Genomic DNA, 17,242 nt, shown 5'->3' on the forward strand with positions numbered 1-17,242 from the left:
AAACAAACAGTGAGAACAGCCTAACTTAATATGGTTCTCAATCAGAGGAAACGTCAAACACCTGCCTCTAATTGAGAACCATATCAGGCAACACATTTAACCCAACATAGAAACAGACAAACTAGACACACAACATAGATTTCCCACCCAGCTCACGTCCTGACCAACACTAAACAAGCAAAACACATACGAACTCTGGTCAGCACGTTACAGCAGTAGTACATAAACTCAGCAAAAAAGAAACGTCCCTTTTTCAGGACCCTGTCTTTCAAAGATAATTCATAAAAATTGAAATAACTTCACAGAGCTTCATTGTAAAGGGTTTAAACACTATTTCCCATGCTTGTTCAATGAACCATAAACAATTAATGAACATGCACCTGTGGAAAGGTCATTAAGACACTAACAGCTTACAGACGGTAGGCAATTAAGGTTACAGTTAAGAAAACTTAGGACAATAAAGAGGCCTTTCTACTGACTCCAAAAACACCAAAAGAAAGATGCCCAGGGTCCCTGCTCACCTGCGTGAACGTGCCTTAGGCATGCTGCAAGGAGGCATGAGGACTGCTGATGTGGCCAGGGCAATAAATTGCAATGTCCGTACTGTGAGACGCCTAAGACAACGCTACAGGGAGACAGGACGGACAACTGATCGTTCTCACAGTGGCAGACCACGTGTAACAACACCTGCACAGGATCGGTACATCCGAACATCACACCTGCGGGACAGGTACCGGATGGCAACAACAACTTCCCGAGTTACACCAGGAACGCACAATCCCTCCATCAGTGCTCAGACGGTCCGCAATAGGCTGAGAGAGGCTGGACTGAGGGCTTGTAGACCTGTTGTAAGGCAGGTCCTCACCAGAAACAACGTCGCCTGTGGGCACAAACCCACTGTCACTGGACCAGACAGGACTGGCAAAAAGTGCTCTTCACTGACGAGTCGCAGTTTTGTCTCACCAGGGGTGATGGTCGGATTCGCGTTTATCGTCGAAGGAATGAGCGTTACACTGAGGCCTGTACTCTGGAGCGGGATCGATTTGGAGGTGGAGGGTCCGTCATGGTCTGGGGCGATGTGTCACAGCATCATCGGACTGAGATTGTTGTCGTTGCAGGCAATCTCAATGCTGTGCGTTACAGGGAAGACATCCTCCTCCCTCATGTGGTACCCTTCCTGCAGGCTCATCCTGACATGACCCTCCAGCATGACAATGCCACCAGCCCTACTGGTGGCAGATACTGACTGTTACTTTTGATTTTGACCCCCCCTTTGTTCAGGGACACATTATTCAATTTCTGTTAGTGTGTATGTCTCAGTTGTTGAATCTTATTATGTTCATTCAAATATTTACACATGTTATGTTTACTGAAAATAAACACAGTTGACAGTGAGAGGACATTTATTCTTTTGCTGAGTTTATATTTGACTTGGGTTTCCTCAATGACTGTATAGATGACTTGGCTTTCCTCAATGACTGTATAGATGACTTGGCTTTGCTCAATGACCGTATAGATGACTTGGCTTTGCTCAATGACCGTATAGATGACTTGGCTTTCCTCAATCAATCAATCAATCAAGTTTATTTTATATAGCCCTTCGTACATCAGCTAATATCTCGAAGTGCTGTACAGAAACCCAGCCTAAAACCCCAAACAGCTAGTAATGCAGTTGTAGAAGCACGGTGGCTAGGAAAAACTCCCTAGAAAGGCCAAAACCTAGGAAGAAACCTAGAGAGGAACCAGGCTATGAGGGGTGGCCAGTCCTCTTCTGGCTGTGCCGGGTGGAGATTATAACAGAACTATGCCAAGATGTTCAAAAATGTTCATAAGTGACAAGCATGGTCAAATAATCATGAATAATTTTCAGTTGGCTTTTCATAGCCGATCATTAAGAGTTGTAATGACCGTATAGATGACTTGGCTTTGCTCAATGGCCGTATAGATGACTTGGCTTTGCTCAATGACTGTATAGATGACTTGGCTTTGCTCAATGACCGTATAGATGACTTGGCTTTGCTCAATGACTGTATAGATGATATGGCTTTGCTCAATGACTGTATATCTATGACTTGGCTTTGCTCAATGACTACCTGCCAAAGGTTGCACCGTGTCCATTACAATGGAGAAAAACACATCTCTTTTTGAAGATGCCCAATCTTCAGAGATAACAATAGAATGTGAAGTCAAAGATACTGGTTTCCATCTGTGGCAATGCGTTTCCCTAAATGCTTATGACAAATCCAGCTCCAGAATAGCCTAATCTTTTGAATACGGTGTATTAAAAAAAAACCAGCAACAACAGATAACATTAGCTAGCTAAGGTTAGCATGCTAGCTAGGTAGCTACACTAACAGCTGTCAGTTACCTATTTGTTTATGTTTGTCCACTCCACGTGGAAATCACCAGTCACCACATTTCTTCCCTCCCACAATTCGTGAATATGTTGGCCTGTAAAGCAGTCTGCGTCATTCTTTGGAGGTGGAACCTAAACAAGCATTTCCGCTATTAGGCAGGAATTACATCGAAATGAGGGCAGCATTGCTCTCTGGAGGGTCCTTTAATATAAGGTCAAGTACAGGTAGAACAACGGCCAAAATAAAGGAAACACCAACATAAAATGTCTTAATAGGGTGTTGGGACACCACAATCCGACAGAACAGCTTTAAAACCCCTTGGCATAGATTGTACAAGTGTCTGGAATCTTTTGGAGGAATGTGACACCATTCTTTGGGGAGGAATTCCATGATTTGGTGTTTTGTTGATGGAAAACCCTGCTCAGGTGCAGCTCCAGAATCTCCCATAAGTTTCCAAATGGGTTGAGCCTGGTGACTGAGACAGACACAAACACTCTTTAAACCCACCATAATCCTTTGAGGCCTCTCTATCAAAGCAGAATATACACTGCTCAAAAAAATAAAGGGAACACTTAAACAACACAATGTAACTCCAAGTCAATCACACTTCTGTGAAATCAAACTGTCCACTTAGGAAGCAACACTGATTGACAATAAATTTCACATGCTGTTGTGCAAATGGAATAGACAAAAGGTGGAAATTATAGGCAATTAGCAAGACACCCCCAATAAAGGAGTGGTTCTGCAGGTGGTGACCACAGACCACTTCTCAGTTCCTATGCTTCCTGGCTGATGTTTTGGTCACTTTTGAATGCTGTCGGTGCTTTCACTCTAGTGGTAGCACGAGACGGAGTCTACAACCCACACAAGTGGCTCAGGTAGTGCAGCTCATCCAGGATGGCACATCAATGCGAGCTGTGGCAAGAAGGTTTGCTGTGTCTGTCAGCGTAGTGTCCAGAGCATGGAGGCGCTACCAGGAGACAGGCCAGTACATCAGGAGACGTGGAGGAGGCCGTAGGAGGGCAACAACCCAGCAGCAGGACCGCTACCTCTGCCTTTGTGCAAGGAGGAGCACTGCCAGAGCCCTGCAAAATGACCTCCATCAGGCCACAAATGTGCATGTGTCTGCTCAAACGGTCAGAAACAGACTCCATGAGGGTGGTATGAGGGCCCGACGTCCACAGGTGGGGGTTGTGCTTACAGAGATGTTACGAGTTACGTGCAACAGTTCATACAAGACTATCCCTCAGTTGTTGGTGATCCTGTGTATCAGACATCTGTATGAACGTATGGATAACATTTCAGCAAAACATTATGTTACTGCTGAACACTCTTATTGAATAAGGAACTTCATTTCAAGGGCAATTCCTCCACATATTCATCATCACCAAACCAGTGGTGAAAACAGTGTTTCTATGATCTAGAAAGATAAGGCCCTAAATAAAAGCTTGTCTGTGACATCACAGGGTAGGATTAAAGTAAAAAACATTGATTTTCAAAACCTGCAGTGAGTTTCTAGCCCAAGGGAGTGTATTTTCTTGCTCCCCACGTCACCGCGAATCAGTGTTTGAAAATCTTCGTTTTTAAAATGTGCTTTATGATGTCATCAGGTATAACTTTTTAACGTTATATTTTTTCATACAAAACGTACACATGCGCCGTTTTCACATACACTACATGACCAAAAGTATGTGGACAACAAACAACAGTACCGATCTCGACAAACCTTTTCTGTATGGACCTCGCTTTGTGCACGGGGGCATTGTCATGCTGAAACAGGAAAGGGCCTTCCCCAAACTGTTGCCACAAAGTTGGAAGTACAGAATCGTCTAGAATGTCATTGTATGCTGTAGCGTTAAGATTTCCCTTCACTGGAACTAGGGGGCCTAGCGCGACATATAAAAACAGCCCCAGACCATTATGCCTCCTCCACCAAAATTTACAGTTGGCATTATGCATTGGGGCAGGTAGCTTTCTCCTGGCATCCGCCATAACCAGATTCGTCCGTCGGACTGCCAGATATGGAAGCGTGATTCATCACTCCAGAGAACGCCTTTCCACTACTCCAGAGTCCAATGGCAGCAAGCTTTACACCACTCCAGCCGAAGCTTGGCATTGCGCATTGTGATCTTAGGCTTCTATGCGGCTGCTCGGTCATTGAAACCCATTTCATGAAGCTCCTGACAAAGTTATTGTGCTGATGTTGCTTCCAGAGGCAGTTTGAAATTTGGTAGTGAGCGCTTCAGCACTTGGCAGTCCCATTCTGTGAGCTTGTGTGGCCTACCTCTTCAAGGCTGAGCCGTTGTTGCTCCTGGACGTTTCCACTTCACAATAACTGCACTTACAGTTGACCAGGGCAGCTCTAGCAGGGCAGACATTTGACAAATTGGCTTGTTGGAAAGGTGGCATCCTATGGTGGTGCCATGTTGAAAGTCAGTGAGCTCTTCAGTAAGGCCATTCTACTGCCAATGTTTTCCCATGGAGATTGCATGGCTGTGTGCTTGATTGTATACACCTGTCAGCAATGGGTGTGGCTGAAATAGCCGAATCCATTCACTTGAAGGGGTGTCCACATACTTTTGTATATATAGTGAATGTTGACACTGGTATTGTGTTTGTATTGTGCTAAAGATAATGAAAATGAGGTTGAAAAGCGGTGGAGTTGCCCTTTAAGGATTTTATAGAATAAGGTACTTAATTTAAGGCATATTTCACATGCATTCTGGGACACATCCCAGAATGCAATGTTTTGATCAAATGCCTTTTCCCTCGCCATGTGTAACTCTGTGTTGTTGTTTTTGTCGCATTGCTTTGATTTATCTTGGCCAGGTCGCAGTTGTAAATGAGAACTTGTTCTCAACTGGCTTAGCTGGTTAAATAAAGGTGAAAAAAAAAAAGGTTAGTCATTGAACTATTGGAAAAAGTCAAGCCTTTGTATGACTGTTTCAAACTCCTCAAAAAGAGAAAGCTATCCGTATTGTGTTTGTGGCTAGCAAGTTTTTCTTGCGTCAAGAAATCCGGGTTACACCCCACTGTTTGCTACACTGGTGTCAGAAGTATGATGCATGTGTAAACTAGCAGTGATGTTGAGATCATCCCCTTCCACAGATCCTGTTTCTTCTTTATTATTTTCCATTCATTTTTATGAAAATGTTTAATATCGGCCCCAATTTCTATACATTACAACTGCAAGTGCTCTTAACATCAAAAGTAAAGACATTTTCTTAAGTAGGCCATGAAATTAAAGATGTAATCCATAAAAACAATTAGCATGTCTTCATTGTTGGTACAAAAATGGAACTGCTTTAATCACTTCTGGAACGAGGTCTTGAAGAGAGACATGATTCTTGAAAAGATTAGAAAACATGAAACACAACATGTTAGTGGTCCTGATTTGACCTATGACGGTTACTCTAATTACAATGACCACATGAATGACAACCTACTTTGAACCTATTGGAACCTAATTATTGTCCCAGAAGCGCCGCTTCACATATGAAAGCCATGTACAGAGGCAGCTGTAGACTGAAGACACTGGCCACTGGAAAGAGAATAATGACTTGTGTGAGATCCACAGCAGTGCTGACTTTTGTTTAACAGCTCCATTATAACAGACACCATCCATACGTTTCACTTCTGTTTTTCTTTTCTTTTTATAAGTGTCTCCCTGAAGAGGATGTATAATTTCATCATTTGACATAGCATTATATACTGTAGCAACTCAATAATAGAAAGGTGTCCCTCATGTTTGGTATACTAAGTGTATACAGATGTAGAATCTTAATTTGAGCCAGTTACCTACAGCAGGAAAATAATCCTGCAGCAACAGGAAATGTGAATTGTTATGTGGATTATAGTTAATGGACATTTTTGTAGGGGTTGATATTCTTTGTTAGGACAAATCAAGTCTGAAATTTCATAGTGGAAATTACAAACTTTAGAAGCCGTTTTAAAACGCAAATACACTACTAGTTTGCATTTCAGCAACAAAATAGTGATCAAATTAAGATCCTACATCTGTAGTTTTATCATTTGCAATGATTTGACATACCATGACAATGTTTAGAATCCAAGCTAGAAAGCCACGGCTTCTGGTCTGTAAAATAAAGGTGAGGAAAAATTAGTAAATCAAATACAGAAATACTGTGTTCAAAATGATGATGTATAGTTACTTTTATCATCTGCAATGGTTTGACATACCATGTCAACGTTTAGAATCCAAGCTAGAAAGCCACGGCTTCTGGTCTGTAAAATAAAGGTGAGGAAAAATGAGTACATCAAATACAGAAATACTGTATTCAAAATGATGATGTATAGTTACTTTTATCATCTGCAATGATTTGACATACCATGACAATGTTTAGAATCCTAGCTAGAAAGCCACGACTTCTGGTCTGTAAAATAAAGGTGAGGAAAAATGAGTACATCAAATACAGAAATTCTGTATTCAAAATGATGATGTATAGTTACTTTTATCATCTGCAATGATTTGATATACCATGTCAACGTTTAGAATCCAAGCTAGAAAGCCACGGCTTCTGGTCTGTAAAATAAAGGTGAGGAAAAATGAGTACATCAAATACAGAAATACTGTATTCAAAATGATGATGTATAGTTACTTTTATCATCTGCAATGATTTGACATACCATGACAATGTTTAGAATCCTAGCTAGAAAGCCAAGACTTCTGGTCTGTAAAATAAAGGAGAGGAAAAATGAGTACATCCAATACAGAAATACTGTATTCAAAATGATGATGTATAGTTACTTTTATCATTTGCAATGATTTGATATACCATGACAATGTTTAGAATCCAAGCTAGAAAGCCACGACTTCTGGTCTGTAAAATAAAGGTGAGGAAAAATGAGTACATCAAATACAGAAATACTGTATTCAAAATGATGATGTATAGTTACTTTTATCATCTGCAATGATTTGACATACCATGACAATGTTTAGAATCCTAGCTAGAAAGCCAAGACTTCTGGTCTGTAAAATAAAGGAGAGGAAAAATGAGTATATCAAATACAGAAATACTGCATTGAAAATGATGATTCATTGACATCATACCATGTCAAGCTTCTGCCTAATCTGTTTGACTGCTGCATCATTGTGAGGACAGTTCAGTAGTCCTCCCTGGCTCTCATGGAACAGACAGTCCACTGTGAGTATTACATCACTTCTGGTCACTAGTCTGCTGCTGTCAGGTACAGTGTAGTCTGGGTTGAAGGTGTGATGCAGTACTACCAGAATGACATCTTTACCAGCTGTCAAGAGAATGAGGGAATATGTCAAAATAAACCAATAAAACTCAATTTTACAATTTAGTCATGTCATTCATGCCGTTGGTACATTTTGAGGAAAACTGGTGTGGAAAGAGAATATCTGGTATAGAAGGAAATAACATTGCTTGGGAAGTCATATTTGGGATGAGTTACTGTACTTGGAATCTGTTGCAGTGCTGCTTCAATATCAGTCCCGGCGCGGGAGACGATGGGACAGAAAGCCATGATGACATCACTCTCCACTGGCGACTTCACTTCCGTATAACATCTTGTGGTGTTGTTGAGTCGTCTCATAAACTGAATACGAGAATCCAAAGTATTGCCAGTCTCAACTGTGTAGTATTTCATCTTGTGTGTCACTGATTTTAAGGTCAGAAAGGTCATTGATAAAAGTTAATGTTTTTGTTAATTGGCACAATGGATATTTGGTTCATAGTTCAGTCAGCTATAAGAGTATTTTAGGTTTAACCATTTACTTTATAATGCACCCCTTAATCTAAATATTAAATCAAATAAAAGAGCCCTGTTGAAAATTACCTCTGTGTTCCAACATGGATCTATAGAAAGTGAATGAACAGACAAAGGGGTTTATGAGTCTAGATAAATACATTCAGGAAAGGAAAACATGTACAGCAACCAGCGTTCCATCCAAAGATTAAGGCAGAGACTATTTAATGATATAATAGAAACATATTTAGTCAAGCAGCTGCAGGGGAGATCTATCTCTGATTTCACAGGGAAGAACTCAAAGAATAAATGGTTAGATGTTTCTTATATAGTGGGAGGTGATCATACAATCATATTGTTTACACAACAGTTCTTTATACAAGCAACAGTTCTGGAACACAATGGCCTTGTGTTAGGGTGCAGACATACCAGGAGTCTACTGTATGAAAGGCATAACATCACAGTCCAACACAGAACATATCCATTGAGAAGTTACAACAACTCACCCCAAATTCTGCCACAACACCGTTACACAGCTCTGAATCACAACTAGAATGCCAGAATGTCCGGTCTGTTTGAAGAGAAAAAAAGGAGTATCCAGTACATCAAATACAGAGAGATGCTGTACTCAAAATGATGATTAATTGATACAATCAATCACAATCTGCGTGACAGCTATAGAGTTCAGTAACAAAGTCTTCATTGTGAATGTACTTACCAGGCTGTTACCCTGCTCAGGGATTCTGATCCGTTCTTCAGCTCCAATCTATAGAAACACTCATTACAAATACTCATATTTGACTCATACTACAACCATTGATTTTCTCTTACACTATCAGACCCTGTGTAATGAAATATTTTGGTTAACTATATAGTTTAGCATTTTGTGCTATTTAAAGTTATTGAACATGGTTGTAACCACACAGCAGAGGCTGTTGCAGGGAGAATGGGGAGAGTGGTCCTCCCTGAACCTTGAATTAGGGTTAGCTACCTTTGGCTGTATGTTCAGTCTGTTCAGAATCACGCTGGCAGCTGCATCATTACGAGGACAGTTCAGTAGTCCTCCCTGGCTCTCATGGAACAGACAGTCCACTGTGAGTATTACATCACTTCTGGTCACTAGTCTGCTGCTGTCAGGTACAGTGTAGTCTGGGTTGAAGGTGTGATGCAGTACTACCAGAATGACATCTTTACCAGCTGTCAAGAGAATGAGGGAATATGTCAAAATAAACCAGTAAAACTCTCAAATAAACAATTTATGCCGTTGGTACATTTTGAGTAAATCTGGTGTGGAAAGAGAATATCTGGGAGAAGGAAATAACATTGCTTGGGACGTCATATTTGGGATGAGTTACTGTACTTTGAATCTGTTGCAGGGCTGCTTCAATATCAGTCCCGGCGCGGGAGACGATGGGACAGAAAGCCATGATGACATCACTCTCCACTGGCGACTTGACTTCCGTAAAACATCTTGTGGTGTTGTTGAGTCGTCTCATAAACTGAAGATGAGAATCCAAAGTATTGCCAGTCTCAACTGTGTAGTATTTCATCTCGTGTGCTACTTAGACAAGAAAGATAAATCAAAAATTGATAAAAGTATTAATGTTGGTGTTAATTGGAACAATGTTCATAGTTCAGACAGCTATAACAATATTGTAGGTTTAACATTTTAATTTATAATGCACCCCTTCATCAAAATATTACATTATACAAAAGAGTCCTGTTGAAAATTACCTCTCCGTTCCAACATGGATCTATAGAAAGTGAATGAACAGACAAATGGGTTTATTAGTCTAGATTGATACATTCAGGATAGGAAAACATTTACAACAACCAGTGTGCAAACCATATATCTTATATATTTCTTAATTCCATTATTTTACTTTTAGATTGTAGTGAATTGTTAGATATTACTGCACTGTTGGAGTTAGGAACATAAGTATTTCGCTACACCCGCAATAAAATCTATGTATGCAACCAATAAAATTTGATTTGATCTTTCTCCATGGTGCGAACTGCATACATCAGCGTGAAGCTATTTCACATTCTAAACTTTCACTTTCACTCTCTAATCTTTCACAATATCCAGCTCTAGAGTACTTTACCACCTCAGTCCTTCCACTGAACAACATGATTTCTTGGAATTAGAAAGTGAAAGTAATGTGTTATTGTAAAAGTACTTACTGCCTCTGTTCTATTCTACATTCATAGAATTACTCATCTAAAAAACATTCCATTAAATTCTGCACTACCAGTTTCCACTTAACCATGTGTACTGTTTAATTCCTGTTGTAGACATAATTTAATATTCTATCACAAAACCTTTCATGACACCCACCCAACTGTAAATGATAGTTATGGTGGTTCATATTGAACAGGAATTTTAAATTAAATTAAATTAGGAAAGTAGACTTACCCTGCAGTTATGGGATTATTTTCTGTTGACTGTATTGCAGTTGTGGTTTGAAGTGATTTGTTCTAAGAGCAAAGAGAAAGTGAGACTAAACAGCATGAGATAATAAGGGAGGGGGCAATCTTTTCAGAAAGTCACAAATGCTGAGTTTACACTGGCAGCTGCATTCTGATTTTTCTTTCACTAATTGGTCTTTTGACCAATCACATCATATCTTTTTCAGAGCTGATCTGATTGGTCAGAAGACCAATTGGTGAAAAGAAGTTCAGAATTGGGCTGCCTGTGTGAACGCAGCCATCATATTCAGTTTCGAACAACAAAGTGGGCACCAATAGATTTGGTAAACAGCTGAGGGGTGGGGCTGGAAAAATGTAACACTCACATTTATAGACAGTGCGATGGATGCACCACCATCCATGATATAGAAATGATAGTTTTAGCCATGGTTTGAGGCTATACAGTGTTTGTTTACAATTACACATTTAAAAACAATGGAATAAAACTAGCTTATATTTTGGGTTCTGATGGGGTTGACAGTTGAGGTAATCTCATAGTACAATTAGAATTTATAGTCTTTAAGAATCAATGGGTGTATATGTTAATAATACGTTTACTGGAGACAGGAGACCAAGTGGAGACATAGGACGAGGTGGATATTTGTATAACAAGGCCGTTTAATTACATGTAAAAATATCTTAGTACATCGTGTACACGGCCCCCTCCTGTCTGATTTGTATGAAATCGTCGGGAAAAAGGACCGCTCTAGGCAGTTCATACAGATTATATAGGCAACTAGCAAAGTAGGTTGATCTGGTAGTCTGGCCTTCCGATTGGTCGATCTGGGTCGTGGGTTGTCCTGTCCGGGCCTGATGTCGACATTCCATTGGCTCTTCCCACAGTTCTTTGTCTGGTGCTCCAACCTTGAGTTGTGTGTGTGTGTGTGATTGTCATGGGAGAGGGGAGTTGTGGGTGTCGTGTATATGTCTAAATGAGTCCAGCATATGTCCAAGAGAAAGAGGGGGTTGTGTGCATTTTGTATAAAAGATAGCTTATGTTGAGATGTTGTTATTTCAAGTTTCCAGTGTCTATTACAATTTCTTACATATATATAACTCATTCAAAAGTCCAAAAATGTATGTACCAATAGCAGATTGCCACTTTAATAAGGTGCGTAACAGTAGTTAGACCAAGCACAATTTCAATTTGTTTGCTTGCCTCAATTACTTAAAAATCTGTCTTCTCGTCCCCTTCACCTGCACTGATTGGAAAGACTTGACAGGTGAAACAACATGGTGGAAGCTCATCTTTAGTCCATTGACTTATGTATCCCCGCACATTGACTCGGTACCGGTAGTCCCTGTATATAGCCTCGTTATTGATATTTTATTGTGTTACTTTTTATTGTATTTTTTACTTTATTTGGTAAATAATATTTTAACTATTTCTTGAACTGCATTGTAGGTCAAGGGCTCGTAAGTAAGCATTTCACGGCAAGGTCTACACCTGTTGTGTTCCGCACATGTGACAAAAAAAATGTCTTTGATAGAAAATTTGATTTGATAGTGACACTGGCCGTCTCCACTCCTGGCACCCACGGTAGAATGTCATTAGGCTGAAATGTAGAATTAATGCCACGTTTAAAACTACTGAGAGCTTGGAACTAGGAAATCTCAGACTTCAGTGCGTTCAAAACAACGGGTAATCTGAAAAGAAATGGGGGGGGAAATGGTCTGAATGGTCATTTAACTCTTCCAATTCGGGAACTCGGGCCTATTTCTAGAGCTCCGACTTTCCGACCTGAGGATCACTGACATCATTTACATTTTACATTTTAGTCATTTAGCAGACGCTCTTATCCAGAGCGACTTACAGTAGAGTGCATACATTTTTACATACTGAGACAAGGATATCCCTACCGGCCAAGAGTAGACGCTCTTATCCAGAGCGACTTACAGTAGAGCGCATACATTTTTTTTATTACATTTTTACATACTGAGACAAGGATATCCCTACCGGCCAAACCCTCCCTACCGGCCAAACCCTCCCTAACCCGGACGACGCTATGCCAATTGTGCGTCGCCCCACGGATCTCCCGGTTGCGGCCGGCTGCGACAGAGCCTGGGCGCGAACCCAGAGACTCTGGTGGCGCAGCTAGCACTGCGATGCAGTGCCCTAGACCACTGCGCCACCCGGGAGACCATCCCGGGTTCCTTCCCCCATGGGAGAACCCTTTTTGGTTCCAGGTAGAACCCGTTTTGGTTCCAGGTGGGACCCCTTTTGGAACCCTTTTTCCAAAGAGTGTATTATGTTTCCATAGCACCTTCACCTTCATTTCTAAGAGTGTTGAGTGTGAGACAGTGCCATCATAATATAGCTTTTGAAAGTAAATAAGCATGTGTGTCATCAGTTACAGAGTTAATACTATAACAGAGTAAGGAGCAAGGACCCGGAATGCGATTTAATGCCTTCCCTCAGGGTTTCCCAATGTCGGTGCTGGGGCCCTCCCTGGGTGCACGTTTTGTTCTTTGCCCCAGCACCACACATCTGATTCAAATAATCAATAATAATAATAATAATGATGTCTCGACATCATGGTTTGACCTTGTATTTTTTCGAATTCCCAGTTGTTTTGAACGCAGCATATTTTCAACCACAGATCATGATTCATGTTCTAAATCGTGGAGCTCCACCCCATAGGGGAGCTCTGCTCCTTGTGGTTTTCCCTGCTGCCTAGGCAGCGAATAGCCTGAGAGAAAACTATGCACACAACTGCAGGAAATGGGAGTACAGATGTCTATATAAGGAGATGCTTCCCCTCAATCAGCCTCCCATTATCTTCAGCAACTGGACTGAAGGCGAGAAGAGAAGAGAGAAGATAAGTCTAAATGAGCACACCATTTCCACCCGACCCAAAAGCTCTTTTATGAGCTCAGTGTCGCTGCTCCACTATGGCGACTGTGGACTCACACAACTTATGTTTCCTGTGCCTAGGATCACAGCACGCTAGGGGCGGCCTCACAGATCCCCCGGAATGCCCTAGCATGTCGCCTCTAGAGAAGACGAGGATATTGGGAAGTGTGTGGATTTTTCTCTCAAACCCCCCCTCCCTATAGAGAGTGCAAGGTTTTTCTCATCCTTGGGCGAGAAAGAGACGGGCTCTGAAATTTCAGCAGCCCCCTCCTACGCAACAGCCTCTCTGCGCTCTGATTTTCTAGGGCTCATTGCGCGCTGCGAGCCGGCTGGAGATCACACTTCCCCCCCCATTCCCTCCAACCCGGAAGTAGATATGATGGAGGGCGGCCCCTACTCTAGACCAAAAATGGCGGTGGTGCCACTGGGAGCCGGCAAAAAGCTTACACCCCATTCACCAGAGTGGACGGCAGACGACCCCGGGGGATCCCCAGGCTCGAGGACACCATGGCTGTGTACCTCGTCCCGGGTACGAGCTCCTGGCCGTCGCCCAGAAAACCCACTCTACCTACAACAAAGGACATGCTCACAGCTCAGCTGGTAAATAAGTATTTTGCACTAGATGTCCAGGCTGTAGCAGCAGCGAATAATATTGCCCTTCTGGCAGCCTCTCTGTCCCTTCTCACCACGGGTAAGACTGAGCTGTCAGGAGAGGAGATATAAGAGGCGTCAAGAATTCTCGGCGCCGTACTTCATCTCACCCAGGCGTCGGCTGTGTGTGTGGGGAGGTCCATGGCCATTTCGGTGGTCGCGGAGTGACACCTCTGGCTGTCTTTGACGGCCATGAAGGAATCCGACAAAGCCGCCCTGCAGAACGCCCCCACGACAGAGCGTTTTGGGAAGACAGAGGAAGCAGCTATCTATACACCTGCCATTGGCAGGAGGGTCTAGATCACTTCCCAGAGAGCCTCCCAGCTTCACTGTCTCTAGTAGACCTGGGTCTACAGCCAGACGGAGAGCCCGTCGAACCGCAGCACCTCGGTGGCCCGGATGGGCTCCGCCCCTCCAGCACCTCCCGCGCCTCCTACAGCACCAGAGAGAGCAGCCGCTCCACAGGCTATATTCGCCCTACTTCCTAGTGCCAAAAAAGACGGGGGGAATGAGGCCAATATTGGATCTAGCCAAACGGCCCTTTCGAATGCTTACGACAAAACGTCTGCTGGAATGTGTACACAACAAAGACTTTTGTATAAGCATAGACCTAAATGACACGTACTTCCATGTGCCGGTGCCTCCGCGTCGCAGGAAGTTCCTGCATTTTGCCTTCCAAGCATCCCGGAGTCGCCCCTTTACTATTGACAATGAGACTGGTGTTTTGCGGGTACCATTTAATGAAGCTGCCAGTTGAGGACTTGTGAGGCGTCTGTTTCTCAAACTAGACACTCTAATGTACTTGTCCTCTTGCTCAGTTGTGCACCGGGGCCTCCCACTCCTCTTTCTATTCTGGTTAGAGCCAGTTTGCGCTGTTCTGTGAAGGGAGTAGTACACAGCGTTGTACGAGATCTTCAGTTTCTTGGCAATTTCTCGCATGGAATAGCCTTCATTTCTCAGAACAAGAATAGACTGACGAGTTTCAGAAGAAAGCACTTTGTTTCTGGCCATTTTGAGCCTGTAATCGAACCCACAATTGCTGATGCTTCAGATACTCAACTAGTCTAAAGAAGGCCAGTTTTATTGCTTCTTTAATCAGAACAACACTTTTCAGCTGTGCTAACATAATTGAAAAAGGGTTTTCTAATGATCAATTAACCTTTTAAAATGATAAACTTGGATTAGCTAACACAACGTGCCATTGGAACAGGAGTGATGGTTGCTGATAATGGGACACTGTATACCTAAACTCAGCAAAAAAAGAAACGTCCCTTTTTCAGGACCCTGTCTTTCAAAGATAATTCCTAAAAATCCAAAGAACTTCACAGATCGTCATTGTAAAGGGTTTAAACACTGTTTCCAATGCTTGTTCAATGAATCATAAACAATGAACATGCACCTGTGGAACGATCGTTAAGACACTAACAGCTTACAGATGGTAGGCAATTAAGGTCACAGTTATGAAAACTTAGGACACTAAAGAGGCCTTTCTACTGACTCTGAAAAACACCAAAAGAAAGATGCCCAGGGTCCCTGCTCATCTGCGTGAGCGTGCCTTAAGCTTGCTGCAAGGAGGCATGAGGACTGCAGATGTGGCCAGGGCAATAAATTGCCGTACTGCGAGATATACAGCGCTACAGGGAGACAGGACGGACAGCTGATCGTCCTCACAGTGGCAGACCATGTGTAACAACACGTGCACAGGATTGGTACATCCAAACATCACACCTGCGGGACAAGTACAGGATGGCAACAACAACTGCCCGAGTTACACCAGGAACGCACAATCCCTCCATCTGTGCTCAGACTGTCCGCAATAGGTTGAGAGAGGCTGGACTGAGGGCTTGTAGGTCTGTTGTAAGGCAGGTCCTCACCAGACATCATCGGCAATAACGTCGCCTATGGGCACAAACCCACCATTGCTGGACCAGACAGGACTGGCAAAAAGTGCTTTTGTCTCACAAGGGGTGCTGGTCGGATTTGCGTTTATCGTGGGAGGAATGAGCGTTACACCGAGGCCTGTACTCTGGAGCGGGATTGATTTGGAGATGGAGGGTCCGTCATGGTCTGGGGTGGTGTGTCACAGCATCATCGGACTGAGCTTGTTGTCATTGCAGGTAATCTCAACGCTATGCGTTACAGGGAAGATATCCTCCTCCCTCATGTGGTACCCTTCCTGCAGGCTCATCCTGACATGACCCTCCAGCATGACAATGCCACCAGCCATACTGCTCGTTCTGTGCATGATTTCCTGCAAGACAGGAATGTCAGTGTTCTACCATGGCCAGCGAAGAGCCCGGATCTCAATCCCAATGAACACGTCTGGGACCTGTTGGATCGGAGGGTGAGGGCTAGGGCCATTCCCCCCAGAAATGTCCGGGAACTCGCAGGTGCCTTGGTGGAAGAGTGGGGTAACATCTCACAGCAAGAACTGGCAAATTTGGTGCAGTCCATGAGGAGGAGATACACTGCAGTACTTAATGCAGCTGGTGGCCACACCAGACACTGACTGTTACTTTTGATTTTCACGCCCCCTTTGCTGAGGGACACATTATTCAATTTCTGTTAGTCACGTCTGTGGAACTTGTTCAGTTTGTCTCAGTTGTTGAATCTTATGTTCTTACAAATATTTACACGTTAAGTGTAAATAAAACGCAGTGAGAGGACGTTTATTTTTTGCTGAGTTTATAAGACTTGGCTTTGCTCAATGTATCACAACTCAGGATATGACCCAGATGCAGACACAGGAGGCAGATGGTTCGGTTCTCAAAATATTTATTATAACCAAGGGGCATCCAAAGGGGCAGGAAGGGTCAAAACGGGACAGAACGGCAGGCAGAAAGGTTGGAAACGGGAAGTCTAGAAAACAAGCACTAGAGAAAACCAGGAAACACACTAGTAAGACCTCACAAAACAAGACAAACTGGCAACAGACAAACAGAAAATGCCAGTATAAATACACAGGGGATAATGGGGAAAAAATAGGAGACACCAGGTGGGGGGTGGAGACAAGCACAAGACAGCTGAAACTGATCAGGGTGTGACACAATGACTACATAGGACTTGACTAAATTAATGCATGCATGTATGTATATACAGTATATATATATATATGACTTGGCTTTGCTCAATGACTACCTACCAAAGGTTGCACTGTGTTCGTTACAATGGAGAAAAA

The 17,242-nt window shown here is 42.7% G+C and overlaps 1 protein-coding gene across 12 annotated transcripts in view; it reads right to left on the reverse strand.

Moving 5' to 3' along the window:
* Positions 1-5,466: 5,466 nt before the first annotated feature.
* The window catches only part of LOC139532565 (uncharacterized), a 76,913-nt gene continuing 65,137 nt past the window's right edge, over positions 5,467-17,242 (reverse strand). For 2 of the 12 annotated variants that reach the window (XM_071330344.1, XM_071330354.1), the window contains 17 exons: positions 9,825-9,844; positions 9,451-9,648; positions 9,082-9,287; positions 8,809-8,856; positions 8,597-8,661; positions 8,181-8,200; positions 7,802-8,002; positions 7,429-7,625; positions 7,303-7,347; positions 7,154-7,198; positions 7,005-7,049; positions 6,856-6,900; positions 6,707-6,751; positions 6,558-6,602; positions 6,409-6,453; positions 5,804-5,898; positions 5,467-5,703 (listed from right to left, as the gene is read on the reverse strand). In XM_071330344.1, the coding sequence (XP_071186445.1) occupies positions 5,821-5,898; positions 6,409-6,453; positions 6,558-6,602; positions 6,707-6,751; positions 6,856-6,900; positions 7,005-7,049; positions 7,154-7,198; positions 7,303-7,347; positions 7,429-7,625; positions 7,802-8,002; positions 8,181-8,200; positions 8,597-8,661; positions 8,809-8,856; positions 9,082-9,287; positions 9,451-9,648; positions 9,825-9,844 (1,348 nt within the window). In that variant the 3' untranslated portion in view covers positions 5,467-5,703; positions 5,804-5,820. Of the gene's footprint in view, positions 5,704-5,803; positions 5,899-6,408; positions 6,454-6,557; positions 6,603-6,706; positions 6,752-6,855; positions 6,901-7,004; positions 7,050-7,153; positions 7,199-7,302; positions 7,348-7,428; positions 7,626-7,801; positions 8,003-8,180; positions 8,201-8,596; positions 8,662-8,808; positions 8,857-9,081; positions 9,288-9,450; positions 9,652-9,824; positions 9,845-10,506; positions 10,613-17,242 lie in introns of those variants that run through there. The other 10 variants (XM_071330353.1, XM_071330343.1, XM_071330342.1 and 7 more) reach the window with 10 other exon arrangements.

This window comes from Salvelinus alpinus, chromosome 10 (genome assembly GCF_045679555.1).
Source record: "Salvelinus alpinus chromosome 10, SLU_Salpinus.1, whole genome shotgun sequence".
NCBI classification, from domain to species: Eukaryota; Metazoa; Chordata; class Actinopteri; order Salmoniformes; family Salmonidae; genus Salvelinus; species Salvelinus alpinus.